Below are 19,660 nucleotides of genomic sequence, written 5' to 3'. Positions count from 1 at the left end.
TCTTTTTAGCCCGTTGGCGTAAAAGAGAATTAGTTGCCGTTTGCAAGGAGATAATGATGCGCGATGAGAGGAGGAATGAGAACCAAGCAAACCCCTTTTAGCTTTTTGAAGTTGTGCACTCAGTAACAAAAGCCGTTTTTGTCCAAAGATTTTCTCCAGTGGGCTAAGTAAGAAATAATGTCTCCTCTCAGAACCACCTTAGCTGTGTGCCAAAATAAAATGGGATCCCCGCTATGCTGGGCGTTTAATGTTGCAACGTCCGCCCACCGCTCCTTCAAAATCTCCTGAAATGAGGCATCGTCCGCTAGAAAATAAGGATAGCGCCATTGCCTCCGTGTGGGATTGGTATGCGCCCCCATTAATTCCAGCCAAACCGGAGCATGATTGGAGAGAATGATATCCCCAATCCTGGCCGCAGCGACCTGGGTAAAATAATGCGCGCTAATCAAAAAATAATCAAGGCGAGACTGCGTCGCACGCGCCCTAGAGAGATGCGTAAAATCCTTCTCAAAGGGGTGCAGAGTCCTCCAGGAATCCACTAAATGCAGGGCTGATTCCAAAAGTCAGATCCCCTTACTTGGAACACCAGGGTTAGAGGCAGTTGAAAACCTATCCCACCCAGGGTCTCTCAAGGCATTAAAATCCCCTCCTACTACCACCACCACCTGGGCAATGTAGGGGAGTAGTAGCTTATGCAGCTCCTGGAAAAAAGGGGCTTGATGGGTGTTTGGAGCATATACGCAGCAGAGCACCATAGGGACTCGGTGAAGCTCAACCACTAAAATCAAATACCGACCCTGAGGATCTTTGATTTCCGTCAGGACTTTAAGTGGGAGGTTTTTCCTGATTAATATGGCCACCCCTGTGGACTTAGAGCTACCAGTCGCAAAATGTACCGCGCCCCACCCACCCTTGTCGTAGTTTGGCGTGCTCAACCTCTGTCAAATGAGTTTCCTATAGGAAAGCCAAGACAGCGGCCTTCCTTCTCAGGGCCTGCAGAATCTTTGATCGTTTAATGGGGGAATTAATCCCACAAACATTCCAGGAAAATATTGAGGTGCTGCTACTACCCATCCACCGCAACCAGCCATGAGAACTGACCAAGACATTGACATTTCAAGAAGAGGGATGGCCGTCCCAGCATAGACCAACCCTCAGGCATTGGAACTCCCACCGCCCGTGGACAAAGGACCAACAGGTGACCGAACAACCTCCCACCCTACCCACCCCCCCACTGTCCCACCTCGCCCCCTTCCCCACCCCCCATAGTCCCAACCCCCCCCCCCCCCCCCAACTCCTGCCCATGTGAACTATTTTTAAATTTAGTTCATGAATTTACTGCAGGCGAAAGTTCTCCAGCTTTACACAGAACAAGTGCAGCTCGGGCAGTGACAGTGTAATACACACACTCCCCCCCCCCCCAGGAGTGCAAGCTTCAGTCCTATAATTTTCACAAATAAACTGTAAATTTCACAAATTTTGTGACATTTATAGTTTACTTATCCGTCCACCATCTTAAATGTTGGGACACATATTATGTATATAAGTTTGTGTTACCACCTTCAAGCCGTATGCTTGAATAGGTATATAAGTTTGCTATACACTTTATGCTCTCTTTCCTACGTGCACTCTCTCTTCTGCACCTGCCAGTTCTTCCTTACCGTTTTTGTTGTAACTGCTCCCTTCCTTCTTTGTTTCCCCCCCTGTTACATGTAAACCGGCATGATATCTCTGATGATGGTCGGTCAAGAAAAATCACAAATAAATAAATACATAAATACATAAAAAAAAGTCCTCCACCTTGCAGTGCAACACACACACACACACACATACACACACACACATACACACACATGCACACACACATACGCACACACACACATATACACACACACACACACACACATACACACACACACATACACACACACACATACATACACACACACACACACATACACACGCACACACACTCACACACACACACACACACACACGCGCACACACACACACACACACACCCACAGCAGCAGTGCAACGTCAGTCCTCCACCATGCTGCTAAATGCTTCAGACCTGCTGTGGAAAGCAATAGCTGTAAGTGTTGAGAAGCTAATTAAGTTTCCATGCCAAATGCATCTTTGGCCTCTGAGTGCTCACTGTGGGGAGGGGGGGAGCCCATTTAAAATGCAGACATCTGTGCTCTGGGTACTGAGCTAAGACCAGCAACTCGCTTGTATGTGCCATATTATGAAAGCTTTCAAGAGAGAGAGAAAGAGGGAGCAGTCTTAAGCCTGCACTGAAATGCATTAGAGGAAGGGCATTAAATACGTTCTGAGGGAGATGGTGATAAAATTGTTGGTTTAAAAATGAAGAGCCTTGCCTTCCTCCAACAGTTAGCAGCACGCTCTATTTCATATTCAATAGGTTTGCGATTGGCATTCTGACAGTACCCACTTCTTAGTCACTACCAGCCTAAGCTTGTGTCAGACCACCGACCAAGGAGCATAATATATCATTGTATGTATAAATGTTTATATATAGTCAAAGGGGCCTAAGGTCAGCCAACGTGCAGCCATCCCCTTTCAAGATGACCCCCTTTGCGGCTGTGAACTGGTTGGCAACACCCCCTCCCTTCCAAGATCACCAACTGACCACATGTGTAGGCGGGCCGGTAGCACTGAACGCCGCCTGCAAAGTCACGGCGGCATGGCGAGCCCGAATTAACTGCAGAGGCCAAGGAGAAGGAGAGGGGCCTACTCGCTCTAAAAAGATGTATGGCGTGCCTCCGTGAGGGTGCAGACTCTAGTGACTCGGAAGATGGGGTGTTTGCTTTCTCCAAGGCACACAGCGTTGACGTCTAACGTTTTGGGCTGGGAAAATCTTCAAGTCGCCATTTGAACTCTGCTTCGGAGGAAAGATCAGGCGAGGGAGGAAAAATGGGAAGTGGTTTAATAATCTTACCCCCGCCCACACCGTGAATTGAGGTCAGTAGAAATTTCAAGGAGGACACTACACGGGAAAAACATTTAACCATTTTTTTTGTTTTATTTTGGGATGGGGGGGGGGGGGCAGTCAAATAGGTGTCATCTCCCTCCTGGAGAAGGTGAGCAGACAGTGTAGGAGGATCTGGTGTAACTGTTTTAACAGAGCATGATTAGGGAAGAATAGTTTTTGATTCTCATACTGAAAAAAAAAAGGCAGAAGTGAGACCCTTCTTATCTCCATAAAAGGGTCTCACTCATTAATACAGAAACTGTAATTTAATTTCTTATGTACTGCTATTCTGGGCTAACAAACCCCTTTCAGAGCGGCGTACGCTTTGCATATTGCATACACACAATAAGCCTTATGATTACATGATCAATATTACAAAATTATACATGCAGATAGATATACTACTGGACTTTACGAAAACATAACGATATATGTAAATTTGCCTCATTTCCAGAGAAAAAGAAGGTTCATGAGATGGTTATGTCTGTATGTGTTCCCCCCCCCAAAATCTTTCGACTTTTGGTCTGCTGACCCTGCCAGATTTCCAGGCCGCGTCAAGGGCAACACATCTGCATGGTCCCTGGATGTGCAAGCATGTCCAGAAAAGTAGGCTCCATTAGTTCTGGGTGGAACGTCTTGTAATTCTACTGTACCCAAATCCCATTCCATCTTTATACACGCCATGATTTTCCATTTTAATAATATCATTCTTATTATTAAATAATAGATAATGCTGTGTCCTAGAATGAGCTGTGTTGTAAAATGATTCTGTTGGCTTCCTAGCCATTCCCGCATATAAGCTCAAGTTCCTCTTACTCACCTACAGGAGCCTTCACTCGGCAGCTCCTCACTACCTCTCCTCTCTCATCCCTCCGTCCACCGCTCACTCTTATCCACTTCTTTCTCCTCCACTATCAACTCCCAGTTCCATGCTTTCCACCTGGCTGCACAGGATGCTGGGAACAGACTTCCTGAGTTGCTGGCGTCTTGCTCCCTTTCTGGCCTTATTCAAATCCAGTCTAAAATTCCACAATTTTGAGGCTGCTTTTAAATCATAATCCCTGATTATCTTGCTCACTGTCTCATAGATTTTACCCATTTTCTTAAAAAATGAAATTCCCAAACTTTCTCTTGTCCTGCACGCTTGCCTTGATTAGATTGTAAGCACTGCTGAGAAGGCACTGTCTGCACTGTGTTTTTGTACAGCGCTGTTTATGCTGAACATAAGAAATGCCAGGCTGGGTCAGATCAAGGTCCATGAAGCCCAGCATCCTGTCTCCTCCGACAGTGGCCAGCCCAGGTCCCCCAATAGCTGATCTAGTTCTTGTATCGCGCTCCAGGGATAAGCGCTGGCTTTCCCAAGTCAACCTATCTAACAACTGTTTATGGACTTTTCCTTCAAGAACTTGTCCAATCCTTTTTCAGACCCCACTATACTTAGTTGCCTTGACCACGCCCTCCAACAACAGATTCCATAGCTTGCACCGAGTGAAAAAAAACCACTCCCTAGGATTTGTTTTAAATCTGCCGATTGCTAGTTTCATGGAACGTCCCCTAGACTTAGTATTGCTTGAAAGGGTAAATAACCGCTCCCTATTTACCTGTTCCACCCCACTCATGATTTTATAAATCTCAATCATATCCCCTTTCAGTCGCCTCTTCTCCAAGCTAAAGAGCCCCCATCTGTTTAGCTTTTCCATCCCTTTTATCATTTTTGTCGCCCTCCTCCGTACCTTTTCTCTGCCCGCTACGTCTTTCTTGAGATGGCCCATTACTCAAGGTGTGGTCGCACCGTGGATCTATGCAGAGGCATTAAGATATTCTCAGTTTTGTTCTCCGTTCCTTTCCAAATAATTCCTAACATTCTATTTGCGCTTTTTGACCGCCGCCGCCGCACACAGAGCCGAAGTTTTCAAGGTACTGTCCACCTGGATTCCGAGGTCCTTTTCCGGTTGGTGACTCCTAGCACGGAACCTGGCATCGTGAACCTGTGGCTGGGATTATTTTTCCTTATGTGCATTATTTTGCACCTGCTCACATTAAATTGCATCTTCCATTTAGAAGCCCACTCCCCTAATCTCACAAGGGTCCTTCTGCGGTTTTTCACAATCCGCTGCTGTTTTAACAACTCGAAACTCAATTTGTGTCATCTGCAAATTTGGTCATTTCACTCGTCATTCCTTTCTCCATACCATTTATGAATATGCTAAATAGCACAGTCCCTAATACAGATCTCTGGGGCACTCCACTATCGACCTTTCTCCATTTGTAAAACTGTTTGTTCTTACCCTCTGTTTCCTGTCTTTTATCCAGTTACTAATCCACCAATAGGACACTGCCTCTGATCCCATGACCTGCCAATTCCCAGAGGAGTCTCTCATGAGGGAATTTGACATACGCCTTCTGAAAATGCAAATACACTTAGCGGTAGATTTTCAAAGGGGTATGCGCGTAAGATACACGCGTACCCCCCGAAACCTACCCCAAACCCCCCCCCCTGTGCGCGCCGAGCCTATTTTGCATAGACTTTGCGGCGCTTGCAAGCCCCAGGACGCGCGTAAGTCCCGGGGCTTGCATGGAGGGGCGTGTCGGGGGCGTGCTGGGAGTGATGCGGCGTTTCGGGGGTGTGTCGCAAGTGACGCGGCGTTTCGGGGGTGGCGCCGCGGGTGTGGTTTCGGCCCGGGGGCGTGGCCGCGGCCACCGGACCAGCCCCCGGACCGGAACATGGAGCGCGGCAACCGGCCCGGCGCACACAAAGTTACGCCTGCTTCCAGCAGGCGTAACTTTGCCGACAAACGTAGGGGGGGGTTAGATAGGGCCAGGGGGGTGGGTTAGGTAGGGGAAGGGAAGGGAAGGTGCGGGGGGGGGTGGAAGGAAAGTTCCCTCCGAGGCCGCTCCGATTTCGGAGCGGCCTCGGAGGGAACGGAGGCAGGCTGTGCGGCTCGGCGCGCGTAGGCTACCTATTTTGGGCAGCCTTGCGTGCGCCGACCCCAGATTTTAATGGATACGCGTGGCTACGTGCGTATCTATTGAAATCCTGCGTACTCTTGTTCGCGCCTGGTGCGCGAACAAAAGTACGCGTGTGCGCAGATTTATAAAATCTGCCCCTATATCAACGAGCTTACCTTTATCTGCATGTTCATTTACACCTTTAAAAAATCTGGTAAATTGATTTGGCAAGACTTCTCTTTGCAAAAACCATGTTGTTGATGTCAGGCTCACCAGTCCATATTTTCCCAGATCAGCCCTGGAGCCTTATTTAAAATCCGATGTCACATTAGCCGCCCTCCAGTCTTCTGGTACTGTGGCTGTTCTTAATGAAAGGTTGCAAATCCCCAGGAAAAAGGACTGCAGTTTCATGTTTGAGTTACTTCAGAACTCTGAGGTGAATACCATCCAGTCCCGGTGATTTGTTATTCTTTAGTCTGTCAATCTGATTTATTATATCCTCCAGTTTCACAGTGATTTCATTTAGTCACTCAGAGCCATCACCATCAAAAGATATTTCCGGCATGGGTTTGAGCAACACCAGAAACATATCGAGTGGTGCTATAGAAGTGATAAGTAGAAGTAGTTATAGAAAAAAATGTCCACTTGTTGCTAGGTTTGCTCTATTTTTATTCTTTTAATGAGTTGGATGTGGATGTCCTCTGAGGCCTACCACACCAGGCACTGAGCTCAGCTCCCCCGTCCCCTCACTCATTGACATAAGAACATAAGAACATAAGAAAATGCCATACTGGGTCAGACCAAGGGTCCATCAAGCCCAGCATCCTGTTTCCAACAGTGGCCAATCCAGGCCACAAGAACCTGGCAAGTACCCAAAAACTAAGTCTATTCCATGTAACCATTGCTAATGGCAGTGGCTATTCTCTAAGTGAACTTAATAGCAGGTAATGGACTTCTCCTCCAAGAACTTATCCAATCCTTTTTTAAACACAGCTATACTAACTGCACGAACCACATTCTTTGGCAACAAATTCCAGAGTTTAATTGTGCGTTGAGTAAAAAAGAACTTTCTCCGATTAGTTTTAAATGTGCCCCATGCTAACTTCATGGAGTGTCCCCTAGTCTTTCTACTATCCGAAAGAGCAAACAACCGATTCACATCTACCCGTTCTAGACCTCTCATGATTTTAAACACCTCTATCATATCCCCCCTCAGTCGTCTCTTCTCCAAGCTGAAAAGTCCTAACCTCTTTAGTCTTTCCTCATAGGGGAGTTGTTCCATTCCCCTTATCATTTTGGTAGCCCTTCTCTGTACCTTCTCCATCGCAATTATATCTTTTTTGAGATGCGGCGACCAGAATTGTACACAGTATTCAAGGTGCGGTCTCACCATGGAGCGATACAGAGGCATTATGACATTTTCCGTTTTATTCATCATTCCTTTTCTAATAATTCCCAACATTCTGTTTGCTTTTTTGACTGCCGCAGCACACTGAACCGACGATTTCAATGTGTTATCCACTATGACACCTAGATCCCTTTCTTGGGTTGTAGCACCTAATATGGAACCCAACATCGTGTAATTATAGCATGGGTTATTTTTCCCTATATGCATCACCTTGCACTTATCCACATTAAATTTCATCTGCCATTTGGATGCCCAATTTTCCAGTCTCACAAGGTCTTCCTGCAATTTATCACAATCTGCTTGTGATTTAACTACTCTGAACAATTTTGTGTCATCTGCAAATTTGATTATCTCACTCGTCGTATTTCTTTCCAGATCATTTATAAATATATTGAACAGTAAGGGTCCCAATACAGATCCCTGAGGCACTCCACTGTCCACTCCCTTCCACTGAGAAAATTGCCCATTTAATCCTACTCTCTGTTTCCTGTCTTTTAGCCAGTTTGCAATCCACGAAAGGACATCGCCACCTATCCCATGACTTTTTACTTTTCCTAGAAGCCTCTCATGAGGAACTTTGTCAAACGCCTTCTGAAAATCCAAGTATACTATATCTACCGGTTCACCTTTATCCACATGTTTATTAACTCCTTCAAAAAAGTGAAGCAGATTTGTGAGGCAAGACTTGCCCTGGGTAAAGCCATGCTGACTTTGTTCCATTAAACCATGTCTTTCTATATGTTCTGTGATTTTGTGATCCTCTCACAATGAGGTTAATCTACACCATGCCTTCCCGTCCAGCCCTGCTTCACAGTGGTATCACCATAGGCCGTGCAGACATGCAGCCATCTCAAGGATGAAAGGTCTGGCTTGTTGATTGTTCTCCAGGAGGTACCAAGCAGCATGTGCTTGGCATTTCTGCTTCTTTCCTTGTCTCTCTTAATCTTACAACCCCACCGCTGGTCTTTCTCCTTTCTTCGATATACCTGAAAAGAGTTGTTTTCTGAAACTCTTTGGCTATCTTTATTTGAACTCGCACTTTTGCCATCCTGATTTCTTTCTTCGTCTCTTTCAGCTCTGCCAGATATTTCTCCCTGTGTTCTTCTCTTTGAGAGTCTTTGTACTTTTTGAGTGCTGATCTTTTCACTCTAACTTTTTCAGCCATTTCTTTGGAGAACCAATGCTGGTTTGCTTTCCCTCTTCCCTTTATTTACTTTCATAGCATAAAGAGAGGTTGCCATCTTTATAGCCCCCTTTCAGTTTAGGCCTCTGTTCTTCCACATGACTCGCCTCCTCCTGCCCTGCCCAGCACCTCCTTCAGGTACTTCCTCACTTTACCAAAGCCAGTATCTTTTAAATCCAGGAGTTAATAAATTTTGTATGACTTCTCTCTGCCTTGGCCATCATTTATCAAACCATATCATGCGATGGTCACTGGTGCTCAGACAGGTACCCACCCAGACATTAGAGACGCTTTCTCTATTCGCAAATACCAGGTCCACCTTCTCTCGTGGGTTTCTTCACCGCTTGCCCGGGCAGAGTCCTCTGGAAGGGAATCCATGATATCTGTACTTCTGAGGCTGCCAGGGTATCCATGGGGAGTTTTGAGCGGCCCCCATACCACTACAGTAACTCTGCACCCGGCACTGTCAGCTTAGGGGGTGGAGCTGTACACCTCGGTCAGTGTACTGGGGCCCTGCTGCGGCTGATGTGTCCCAGGCCCGCACCCTTCTAGGGTCAGCCATGGAGTCTGCAGATGGGGTCCTAACTCCGGGCCACATCCAGCAGGTGAAAACCTCCCACTACCACCAGTTCGCCCTTCATTCTCACCTTTTGCATGCCTTCAGCCAGATCTCTGTTCAGATCTTCCACCTGAGGCGGAGGTGGAAGTGCCTTTCACCCTTTCCAAGATGGCCCACAGTCCCCTCCTTTCTCCACACCCCATGCATTTCAGTTGCCTTGAGGATGTTTTTTTGTGTAAAAAAGCTACTCCCTCTGCTTTTCTGCCATCCCCGGTCTTGCTAATCAGATTTCTAGCCTGGGATGTGCATAACCCATTTGTGTTGCTCTTTGAACCACGTCTCCATGATAGCAACAATATTTAGGTCTGCCTCCACCACTGGGGTTGCATTTGCACTCTTAGCTTTCCAGCTATTTCTCCTTAGCTTGCTTATACTCTGTACAGCCTCAGACCTGCTCCTTACCCAGGTGCTGAAGAATGGACCGGTGAGCTCATCAATTGTGTGGTTTTCCCCTATAGTCTTGGGTGACAGCCTGAATCTCGCTTTCTCAATTTATCGCTTTCCTTTTCCGTTCACAGAAAGATGCAGCTCCAATATAGCCACAGCCCTTAACATATCGAAAATCTTCTTCTTGGAATCAGGTACATTACAGCCTTTCCCCTCACTTCCCATTAACAGGTTAATACCTCTGAAAATGGAGAAGGGGCTTGCCAAGTGCCTAAGCCCCTCCTCCAAAGTTTGCAGGGGACCAACTGCCTTCTTTAAAGAGGGAACGTTTTAGCTGCCTTATGAGATGGAACATGGATGCATTTCGGAGCACTGGGAATAAGGCTTCAGCACTTTTACATTAAATGCTGGGTTTAATACAGAAAGGGAAATTAGATTAAACTGCTGATTTCTTTTTACCTAATTACAGTTAGATAAAATGGCTCACCAAAGGTCAGGCAGCGCCTGGGCATGGGATTAGACCTGAGGCACAGGGAGATGGCAGTGACCTGCACAAAAATCATAGCAGGGGCGGGATTAAGAACTCACATCTCAGAATTTCTCCTGGTCTTGTTACTGGAACGCATGGTCCCGCCTTGTATCATAGCAGAACATTCTTGATATTCCATTTAGATTCTGCATTTTCAATATTATTGCGCAAGACGGATAACAAAGAGAAAAAAAATATACAGATTACAGTGAAAGAGAGCACAGTGAAACAGAGTAGCTGAAATGCTCTATTCTGTAACCCATTGAACTAGACCATTAGTGCAGCAAACCTATATCCTTGTGAGGTTGTCCAAACAACCCCCCCAAAAACACATCGACAGCTTTGTATTCTGTTTACCCCGTGCAGGGCCCTGGGGTCGTTACTGGAATTAGAGCACGGTTTCTTCTCTCCGGCTCAGACTCTAGCAGGGTACGTGTGAACTGTCAACAGTGAAATCTCTGAAATAAGCAAGGGCAAAGAATTTTTAAATAAAGGCAGTTTGTATCATTTCTGTTGACCCATTTAGCTGGGGAAGGCAGCACCAATTAAAGATCAGCCGGGGCAGACTCTCCAAATGCACATATCTTAACAGGAGTAAGCCACGTTTATAACCAGGGCTGCTGGGAATGATCTCAATATCTTAATTTTACTGCTAATGTCGTTTCTAATACTTGTGGAGTTTCTTAGGGTGTGATCTGTATAGGCAACATATCAAGATGTGCTTGGAAATTCTTCTTAATCAGGTCCGTGGCGTTCAATATGATTGGAGCTATTTCCGTATCTTTATTCCACATTTCTCGGTCTCTGATTTCATCTCTTGGCATTTAAGGATCTTTGCTTTCTCCGTGCCTTTCTCCACTGAACGGTCGCTGGGCACTGACACCTCAGTCAGCAATGGCGTTCCTGTGCTTTTTCTCCTTTACCCTAACACCTGGTTTTCTAGCATCGATCTTGCTATTGGTTGGAGAAGGAACGTCCCGGGCGATCACAAAGTCCTCGTTCCCGTCAGTTCTGCTGGGGTTGTGATCCCGGTATTTTCCCAGTACGGTGCTATTAGGGTTCACACCACTTCCAGTGGATGAGCCTTGCCACCTAGTTGTGTGCCTTCTGATATCGGCACGTCCCATCCAGCGCCGAGACGTGTAACCATTTCCAGTACTGTTTTTACAGAAAGGGGATTTCTCCATTTTTATTTCTATGTCGGCTGCGAACCATCTGGTCTGTAGTCCCCGATCTTGTGCCGCAGTTATCAATCTCTTAATCTGAAACCTGCGTCCACCTCCCTTAGCCACCGCTGTGTCTAATCTTGATCTACGTGGGGTTCCTGAAATAACTTTTTTACTTCCCACTGTATTTGAGCTTTTGCCAGTTCTCCGTTTGCTGGTCTGAATCTTTAAGGAAGTTGTTTTTTTTTTTCTTTTTCTCTTGTTTGGCTAATGCTGTAGCTTCTTTCCCCTGGAGTCCTGGTGGATTTTCAGTCATTCCTTCTATTTGCTGGAACAGTAGTCTAAGCTTAAGAACGGAGACCAATGATGCTGGTTACTTTCATACTTCAGCACGTTGGGCATGTTGGTCTGGTGATGCCATTAACTATGCCTGAATGCCTATTCTGTTAGCTCTCTCTCTGTACAATCTATTTCTGTAAGACCCATACTGCCTTCAGCTGCAGGGATGTATAATCTCAGCATGCACTGGCTCTTCTAGATTAGCTGATAGGCACGGAGGAGCTTTCTTGTTCTTGCATGCAATCCTTCATGATATTTATAGGGCCAATCTACTATTCCAAAGCTGTATGAGAGCACAGGAATTACAAGCTGATTAACAGCTTGCATCTTATTCCTTGCTGTTAAGGCGCTTTTCGATATCAACTTCCGTTTCTTATAGTATGTTTTACTGATATTTTCTCTCAGTACTTTATGCTGAATTTTTCCACCTAGATATTTATATTCACCTTCCTGGCTCTAGCTCCTTTATATTGCAATCTTCAGTCAGGGAGATGTTTTCAGGTTTGCTTAAATTTTCCTCTAAGGGAAGGTCACATTTGCACATTTGACAAGTCCAAAGGTCAACCTGATGTCACCTGAGAAACTCTTCATTACAGTACATGGAGTTGTTCTGCTAAATGAGCATCGCAGGAGCAATAGTGTTTCAAGACATCTACAAATAGTAGGTGAGTTGTCATCAGTAGGGGATTGGTAGCTCCAGGATTAAGGCTGATTCCATAGCCCAAGGAGTTCATTAGTGGATTTAATGTCAGACAAAAAAATAAAAAGTGGTGACAGCGAATCTCCCTGAAATATTTCTTGCTGGATCTTAATGTTAGGGATGATGTATTGACCATCTTCATAATTCAGGCGGAGCGTAGTCTGCCACATTTTCAGGGTGAACTTGATGTACTCGAATCAGAGGACGGTTCACTTTGTACATTTCAGGGCAATTTATTATTCAAGAGCGTGGGATGCTATCAAAGGCCTTTCTTATAGTCAATTCATGCTGCACCGAGGTTTCAAACATTGACATAGTCGGCCGTAATGGCTTTATTCAGCAGCAAGTGGGGATCTGTCGCTCCCTGGGCTCCTGTTCCGTTGCCAGGATGTGATTTAGACCCAATGCCATCATATATTCTGTCTGCATCTGTTGCAGTGCTGTGACGGCAGGTTCCTGATTGGTCACCTGCAATCTCATTTGCAGCTGTGAAGGACGACAATGGCTGACTTTAGGCCTTCTTTTAAGGCAGCTGCCCGTTGTTATAAAATAATTACAGCCTGGTGGCTCGGTGCTGTGCATGGCCGTACAGAGGGGGGGGGGGGGCTTGGTTTTCATTCCCAGTTAAGGCCTCCCCCCCCCGCTCCCCACGTTGGCCAGGGCTGAGGATATCCCAGAGGTAAAATTCACGTGCCGAGGGAGGGGGGTCATGCCGTCGCATAACGGATCCATGGCTTATGACTGCAGGACTTCTGGAAGGAGGCCCTAGTGCATGGTGTCGTCCCCCCTGCCGAGGACTGGACTAAAGCAGGTTGGGAGAGGATATTAGATGTGGGAAGGCCCCTCCCCCCCCAGAAAAGGTGCGAATAAAGGCTTCTGATGCCAGATCCCAGCCCCATTGAGAAGGGAGCTCAAAAGATCAGGAGGAACCCTTTTTTGCCCAAAAAATTAAAAATAAACAACACAAGGAATCAAATGTCACTAAGTGACCTTATACCCCCACCACTGATCTAATTTACATTAGGTGCACATTTTTTTTTTTTTTTAGCTAGCAAGGATTTTTAATCTAAGTCCAGAAGTGAGCAACGTGAACAACCTTGAAGGGCGGAGGGAGGTTGGGGGCCATGCTACACGGTGCTGAGGCGGCGCTGCAAGCTCAGGTGGGAGCCGCGTGGCGACATCATTGTGAGAACCAAATCAGAAACCACCAAACAGCCCTGCGTAAACAAGCAGTGTGGACCTGGTGACGAGACAAATCGCAAGGACCTCAAAGAAAAGACCTCACAAACGCGTATTTGCATAGGCCACACAATGTTTTAATCATAGGCCTGTATGTGACATGTTCATATGTTTTCTATACTGTTTTTCAAAAAAACGCACATAAAAAACCCCCCCAAATAGGAAATCAGCTGAGGTCATTTAGATACGCATCCCCTTGAAACCTCACGATCGCAAACAGAGTCCTTGGGAAGAGTGCTGAAAACACAACTTTAGACACGCTTGCTATATCAACTAGGTCATGAATCTTTCTGGAACCCAAGCGACGCCATGGGTTTAAAATTCAAGGCCATCCCAGCACGGGCCGTGTTTCGAGGTCATAAACAACATCTGCATCAGGGGAAGGAGAACAATAAGAACCTTTCCCCATTGCTGTCAGACGCTGAAAGAGCACAGCCGGCTGAAGCTCCCGTTGTTATCCTGGAAGGCTGGGCTTTCTTGTTTAGGCGGCACGGTTCGGGGCTTCCTGCGAGTATTTCGGACCTCTCTTTTCGGTGGTTTGTCACTGTACGTATCGCCACGCCTCGGCCATGCATCCCTTCCGGCGGGCTTGGAGAGAGACGCTGCTGGCTGTGGCGGGCCCGAGCACGCAGCCGCTTACTCTGAAGGCAGACCCGGACATGGGAGGGAGGCACCGCCGCGGGCCGCAACCCAGGAAGAGCTGCCCTCCTCAGGCCTCAGCCCAGGAGGAGCTCCTGCTGCTGCCGCCGCCGCCACCGCCGGTTCCCTCCCTAGGGAGAGAGTTCACAGCTGTTGCCTGCCCCGGGGGGAGATGGGGGGGGGGGGGGGGGTAAGAAACGGAGAGGCTGGGGAGGGGAACGGGCAAAGAGGTCAGAGCGGGGGAAAGGAGAAGGAAGGTAAAGAATGCAAAAAAAAAAAGTCAAACAAGGAAATCAAAACTATGAGAAAATAAAGACCAGCAAACTAAGAAAAATACAAAATTAGAGAGAAAATAGGAAAAATTAGTGCAATTAGTGTAGCTGGGTTCAAAAAAGGTTTGGATAAGTTGGAGGAGAAGTCCATTAACTTCTATTAATCAAGTTAACTTAGAGGTAGATCTTAAAAACAAATGTGTGTGCGAACAAAAGTACAACGGATTTTATAAGATACGCGCGTAGTCGCGCGAATCTTATAAAATCCGGGGTCAGCGCGCGCAAGGCTGCGCAAAATCGGCAGCCTGCGCGCGCCGAGCCGCTCAGCCTGCCTCCGTTCCCTCCGAGGCCGCTCCGAAATCGGAGCGGCCTCGGAGGGAACTTTCCTTCCATGTCCCCCCACCGTCATGAGAGGTCTAGAATGGGTAGATGTGAATCGTTTTTTTACTCTTTCGGATAATAGAAAGACTAGGGGGGCACTCCATGAAGTTAGCATATGGCACATTTAAAACTAATCGGAGAAAGTTCTTTTTCACTCAACGCACAATTGAACTCTGGAATTTGTTGCCAGAGGATGTGGTTAGTGCAGTTAGTATAGCTGGGTTTAAAAAAGGATTCTTGGAAGAGAAGTCCATTACCTGCTATTAATTAAGTTGACTTAGATAATAACCACTGCTATTACTAGCAACAGTAACATGGAATAGACTTAGTTTTTGGGCATTTGCCAGGTTCTTATGCCTGGTTTGGCCTCTGTTGGAAACAGGATGCTGGGCTTGATGGACCCTTGGTCTGACCCAGTATGGCAATTTCTTATGTTCTTAACATAACCCAACATTGAATATTCCATGCTTGTTAAAATTCCCATATGATGAGATGGAGGAAAAACAACCCCAAAGCCAGTGAATAAATATCAAGAGGAAAGAGTGCAATTGACTTTTTAGGGAAGCCCAGGACTGGAACAGGTTATCCAGACAGCAGGTGACTTTTTTAAAGAGCAGGCTAGAACAACATTTGTCTGAGACAACATAGGTATGGGTGGGTCTAGCCTAGATGATCTCTTATTGCCATGTTTTTCTATTCTAACTCCGATGTTCATCTCGTCTTTCTTTTTTCAGTAGGCTTTAAGAAGACCCCCAGCAGGGAGGGTCTTTCCAGAGCACTAAGATGGCCAAAGAGAATTCTGCACCCTCTAACATCTTTGAAACTTCAGGATCTGATGCCAAACCCCCAGTCATCTCCCGGCAATCTAAGCTCCCTGTTCTTACCAAGAAGCAGAGGGAGGCAGAAAGGAGGGATAAAAAATCCCGGCGGCGACAGAGGTACGTGGAGAAGGATGGCCGCTGCAATGTGCAGCACGGGAATGTAAGAGAGACTTATCGCTATCTGACCGATATATTCACCACACTGGTTGACCTAAAGTGGCGGGTCAGCCTCTTGGTCTTCATTCTGGCATATGCCATCACTTGGCTGTTTTTTGGTGTGATTTGGTGGTTCATTGCCTATTGCCGAGGGGACTTAGATCACCTAGAGGACCAAACTTGGACGCCTTGCGTGAATAATCTCAATGGGTTTGTATCCGCCTTCCTGTTCTCCATTGAGACGGAAACCACTATTGGTTATGGCCATAGAGTCATTACGGACAAGTGTCCCGAGGGCATTGTGTTGCTGCTACTCCAAGCCATCCTAGGCTCCATGGTCAATGCCTTCATGGTGGGCTGCATGTTTGTGAAGATCTCCCAGCCCAACAAACGGGCAGAGACGCTGGTTTTTTCCTCACACGCTGTCATCTCACTCCGGGATGACAGGCTGTGCCTCATGTTTCGGGTTGGGGACCTGCGGAACTCGCATATAGTGGAGGCCTCTATTCGGGCCAAGCTCATCAAGTCCAAGCAGACGCTGGAGGGGGAGTTCATCCCACTGAATCAGACAGATATCAACGTGGGTTTTGAGACTGGGGATGATCGTCTCTTTCTGGTCTCGCCTCTCATTATCAGCCATGAGATTAACGAGCACAGCCCATTCTGGGAGGTCTCAAAGCACCAGCTGGAGAAGGATGAGTTTGAAATTGTCGTCATCTTGGAAGGCATGGTGGAAGCCACAGGTACTGTATCAGTATGAAAAAGGGTCTGTTGTATATTGCAGAAATTGGAAAAATCTAATTCTTGGTGTTTAGTAGCATCATTCATGTTAAGTAGCAGTAACACAGTGAATTACATTTATGGGGATTTCACACACCACCCAAAAGAACAGCTAGCCGAGTAATTTAAAAAGATCAGGTCTAAAATATCCCGTTATCCTAAGGTAAGTTTATATTGAAAACACAGACTATTCCCAGTTCTTTTTTTTTATTATTCATAATGCATCATAATTTACATCCTAAAAGAAATGTATAAAGTTAATATGTTATTTATACAAAAATTTCACAGGCACTTAACCACCACATATGATAGGAGTGCTTTGAAGAACTGGCTGAAGACGTCACTGTAACCACTCATTTCGGCACATATTTTACTCCTGGGGGAATTCTGCACACAAAATTGTAAAATTCTGTAAACTTTATATTGGCCAGAATAGCACAATATACAGCACAGTCTTTGAGTAATTAACTTAAAATGTAATACAGAAAAACTATGATTTAAATGAGGAGAATTACCCTCGAAGTACACTGAAGGTGTGTTCCTTCTCCCCTCTCTCCCTTCTCCTCTGGCCAGACCCCCTTCACTCTGCCTTCTGCTCCACTATCTCTCCCCTGCCCCTCCAGGCTCAACCCCTTCCACTATCTCCACCCTCCAGCCCTCCACTCCCAGAATGTGACCACTCTTTCATACAGCCTTTCACACAGGCTCCCTCTGTCACACTCTCACACACACCCCCTCACACAGGCACCTTCCTTCTTTCACACACACACACACACACATACACACCCTCAAACAGGTTCCCTCTGTCCCTCTCTCTCACACACACACTTCATACAGGCTCTCTCTCTTGCACACACACCCTCCTCATACAGAATCCTTTAGTCCTCTCACACACACCCACCCTCATACAGGCTCCCTTTCACTTTGCGCACATACACACCCTCACAAAGACTCCCTTTCTCTATTGCACAAACCCTACCCCCCTTACATAGGCTCCAAATCTTTCTGGCAAACACGCACTCACACAGGCTCCATCTCTCTCTTGCACACTCATATTCCCTTGCACATAGGCTCTCTCTCTCTCTCTCTCACTCACATACACCCCTTCACATGGGCTCCCTCCCACACAAAATCCCTCATTCACACACACCCTCACTCAGACACAAAGGCTCCAAATCTCAAACACACCCTTCTATGCCTGTCAATCTGTGCACACATATACACACACTAACTCTCATAGGCCATGCCAGTGCTACTCCTCAGCCGTGACAAGCGAGGTCCACCAGCGCCTCTCTTGTCTTCAGCCAGAAGCGGGATGGCCTCCGCTCGTGGCTCATCAGGCCTCCTTCCATTTCGGCCGCAAGGAGGATGAGCTCCACTTACAGCTCACCAGCACTTCCCTCGTCTTCAGCTGCAAATGGGTTGGGCTTCACCTGCGGCCTGCTGGGCCGTTTAAAATTCTGCGCAAAAAAAAAAAAAAATTCTGCGTAAGAGTGGAGTTCTGCACAAATTCTGCGCCTCACAGTAGTGCAGAATTCCCCCAGGACTAATCATTTGTCTTGCATTTTCAAACCTATAGGTGAGGCTGCCTATAGATGTGGTATAGACTTTAAAGCAAAACTGCTTGCTCTTGCATAATAATAGGAAATGATGGCAGATAAAGACCAAACAGGCCATCCAGTCCACCCAGCAAGTTGCTTTCGGTAGCAACTGCTGCTCCATGCAGGTTACCCCATGGCTTTAATAAGGTTGGCAACTGCCACCCCGTACAGATTACCCTCATGTGGAAATTCTGCACCTAAAGCTAAATCTAGATTACCCCATTCCTTCATTCCCATCCTTTAGCCTCTGGGGATCCACAGTGTTTCTCCCAAGCCCTTCTGAATTCCCATTACAGTTCTTGTCCTTACCATCTCTTCCAGGAGGGGAGGCCAGGCACCCACCACCCTCTCTGTGATGTCGGTTGAGTGTCCCGTCCCCCCCTTCCCGGAGTTTCATATTGTGACCTCCTAGTTTTACTCTTTCCTTTCCAACAGAAAACGTTTCAGGAATCTGAAGGTCTGTATCCTATCTCCCCTGCACCTCCTCTCTTCCAGGGTGTACATATTCAGATCCTTCAGCCTCTCCTCGTAAGTCTTCCGATACAGATCCCACACCATTTTGGTTGCCCTTCTCTGGACTGCCTCCATCCTATCTCTGTCCCTTTTCAGATACGGGCTCCAGTACTGAACGCAGTACTCCAGGTGAGGCCTCACCAAGGACGTGCACAAGGGCATCACCACCTCCTTTTTCCTGCTGGTTATTCCTCTCTCTGTGCAGCCCAGCATTCTTCTGGCTTTAGCCACTGCCTTGTCAGTTTGTTTTGTTGCCATCAGATTGCCAGACACTATCACTCCCAAGGTCCCTCTCTTTCACCCCCCTCTCCACCTCCCCATCACATACAGCTCTTTTGGACTTCTCTGCACTTCTTGGCATTGAATCCCTGCTGCCAACCCTTCAGCCATTCTTCAAGCTTCCTTAAATCACTTTCAATTCTTTCTTTTCCTTCAGGCTGGTTCACTCTATTGCAGATGTTGGTATGATCCACAAATAGATAAACATTTCCCTCTTACCCCTCCACAATGTCATTCACAAAGATATTGAACAGAACTGGTCCCAAAACCAATCCTCAAGGCTCTCCACTTAATATTGTTGTCTCCTCCGAGTAAGTTCAATTTACCCTTACACGCTGTCTCCTGTCAATCAACCAATTTGTAATCCATTCCACCACCTTAGCACACGCTCCCAGGCTTATCATTTTATTCATGAACCTCCTATGTGGGACCATATCAAAAGCTTTGCTGAAATCTAAGTAAATCACAGCAAGTGCTTTTCTTGAGCGAGTGCAGTTAGTATAGCTGTGTTAAAAAAAGGATTGGATAAGTTCTTGGAGGAGAAGTCCATTACCTGCTATTAATTAAGTTGACTTAGAAAATAGCCACTGCTATTACTAGCAACGGTAACATGGAATAGACTTAGTTTTTGGGTACTTGCCAGGTTCTTATGGCCTGGATTGGCCACTGTTGGAAGCAGGATGCGGGGCTTGGTGGACCCTTGG

At 46.6% G+C, this 19,660-nt stretch overlaps 1 protein-coding gene across 1 annotated transcript in view; it reads left to right on the top strand.

Annotated features, from left to right (window-relative positions):
• The window catches only part of KCNJ9 (potassium voltage-gated channel subfamily J member 9), a 30,424-nt gene that overhangs the window by 7,470 nt on the left and 3,294 nt on the right, over positions 1-19,660 (top strand). Inside the window, exon 2 of the mRNA XM_029581791.1 lies at positions 15,541-16,526. Within this exon, the coding sequence (XP_029437651.1) occupies positions 15,590-16,526 (937 nt within the window). The 5' untranslated portion in view covers positions 15,541-15,589. The remainder of the gene's footprint in view (positions 1-15,540; positions 16,527-19,660) is intronic.

The sequence above is a fragment of the Rhinatrema bivittatum genome, chromosome 16 (assembly GCF_901001135.1).
Source record: "Rhinatrema bivittatum chromosome 16, aRhiBiv1.1, whole genome shotgun sequence".
Classification (NCBI taxonomy): domain Eukaryota; kingdom Metazoa; phylum Chordata; class Amphibia; order Gymnophiona; family Rhinatrematidae; genus Rhinatrema; species Rhinatrema bivittatum.
Note: the sequence above shows the minus strand (reverse complement) of the source record. Positions and strands in the feature narration are given on the sequence as shown.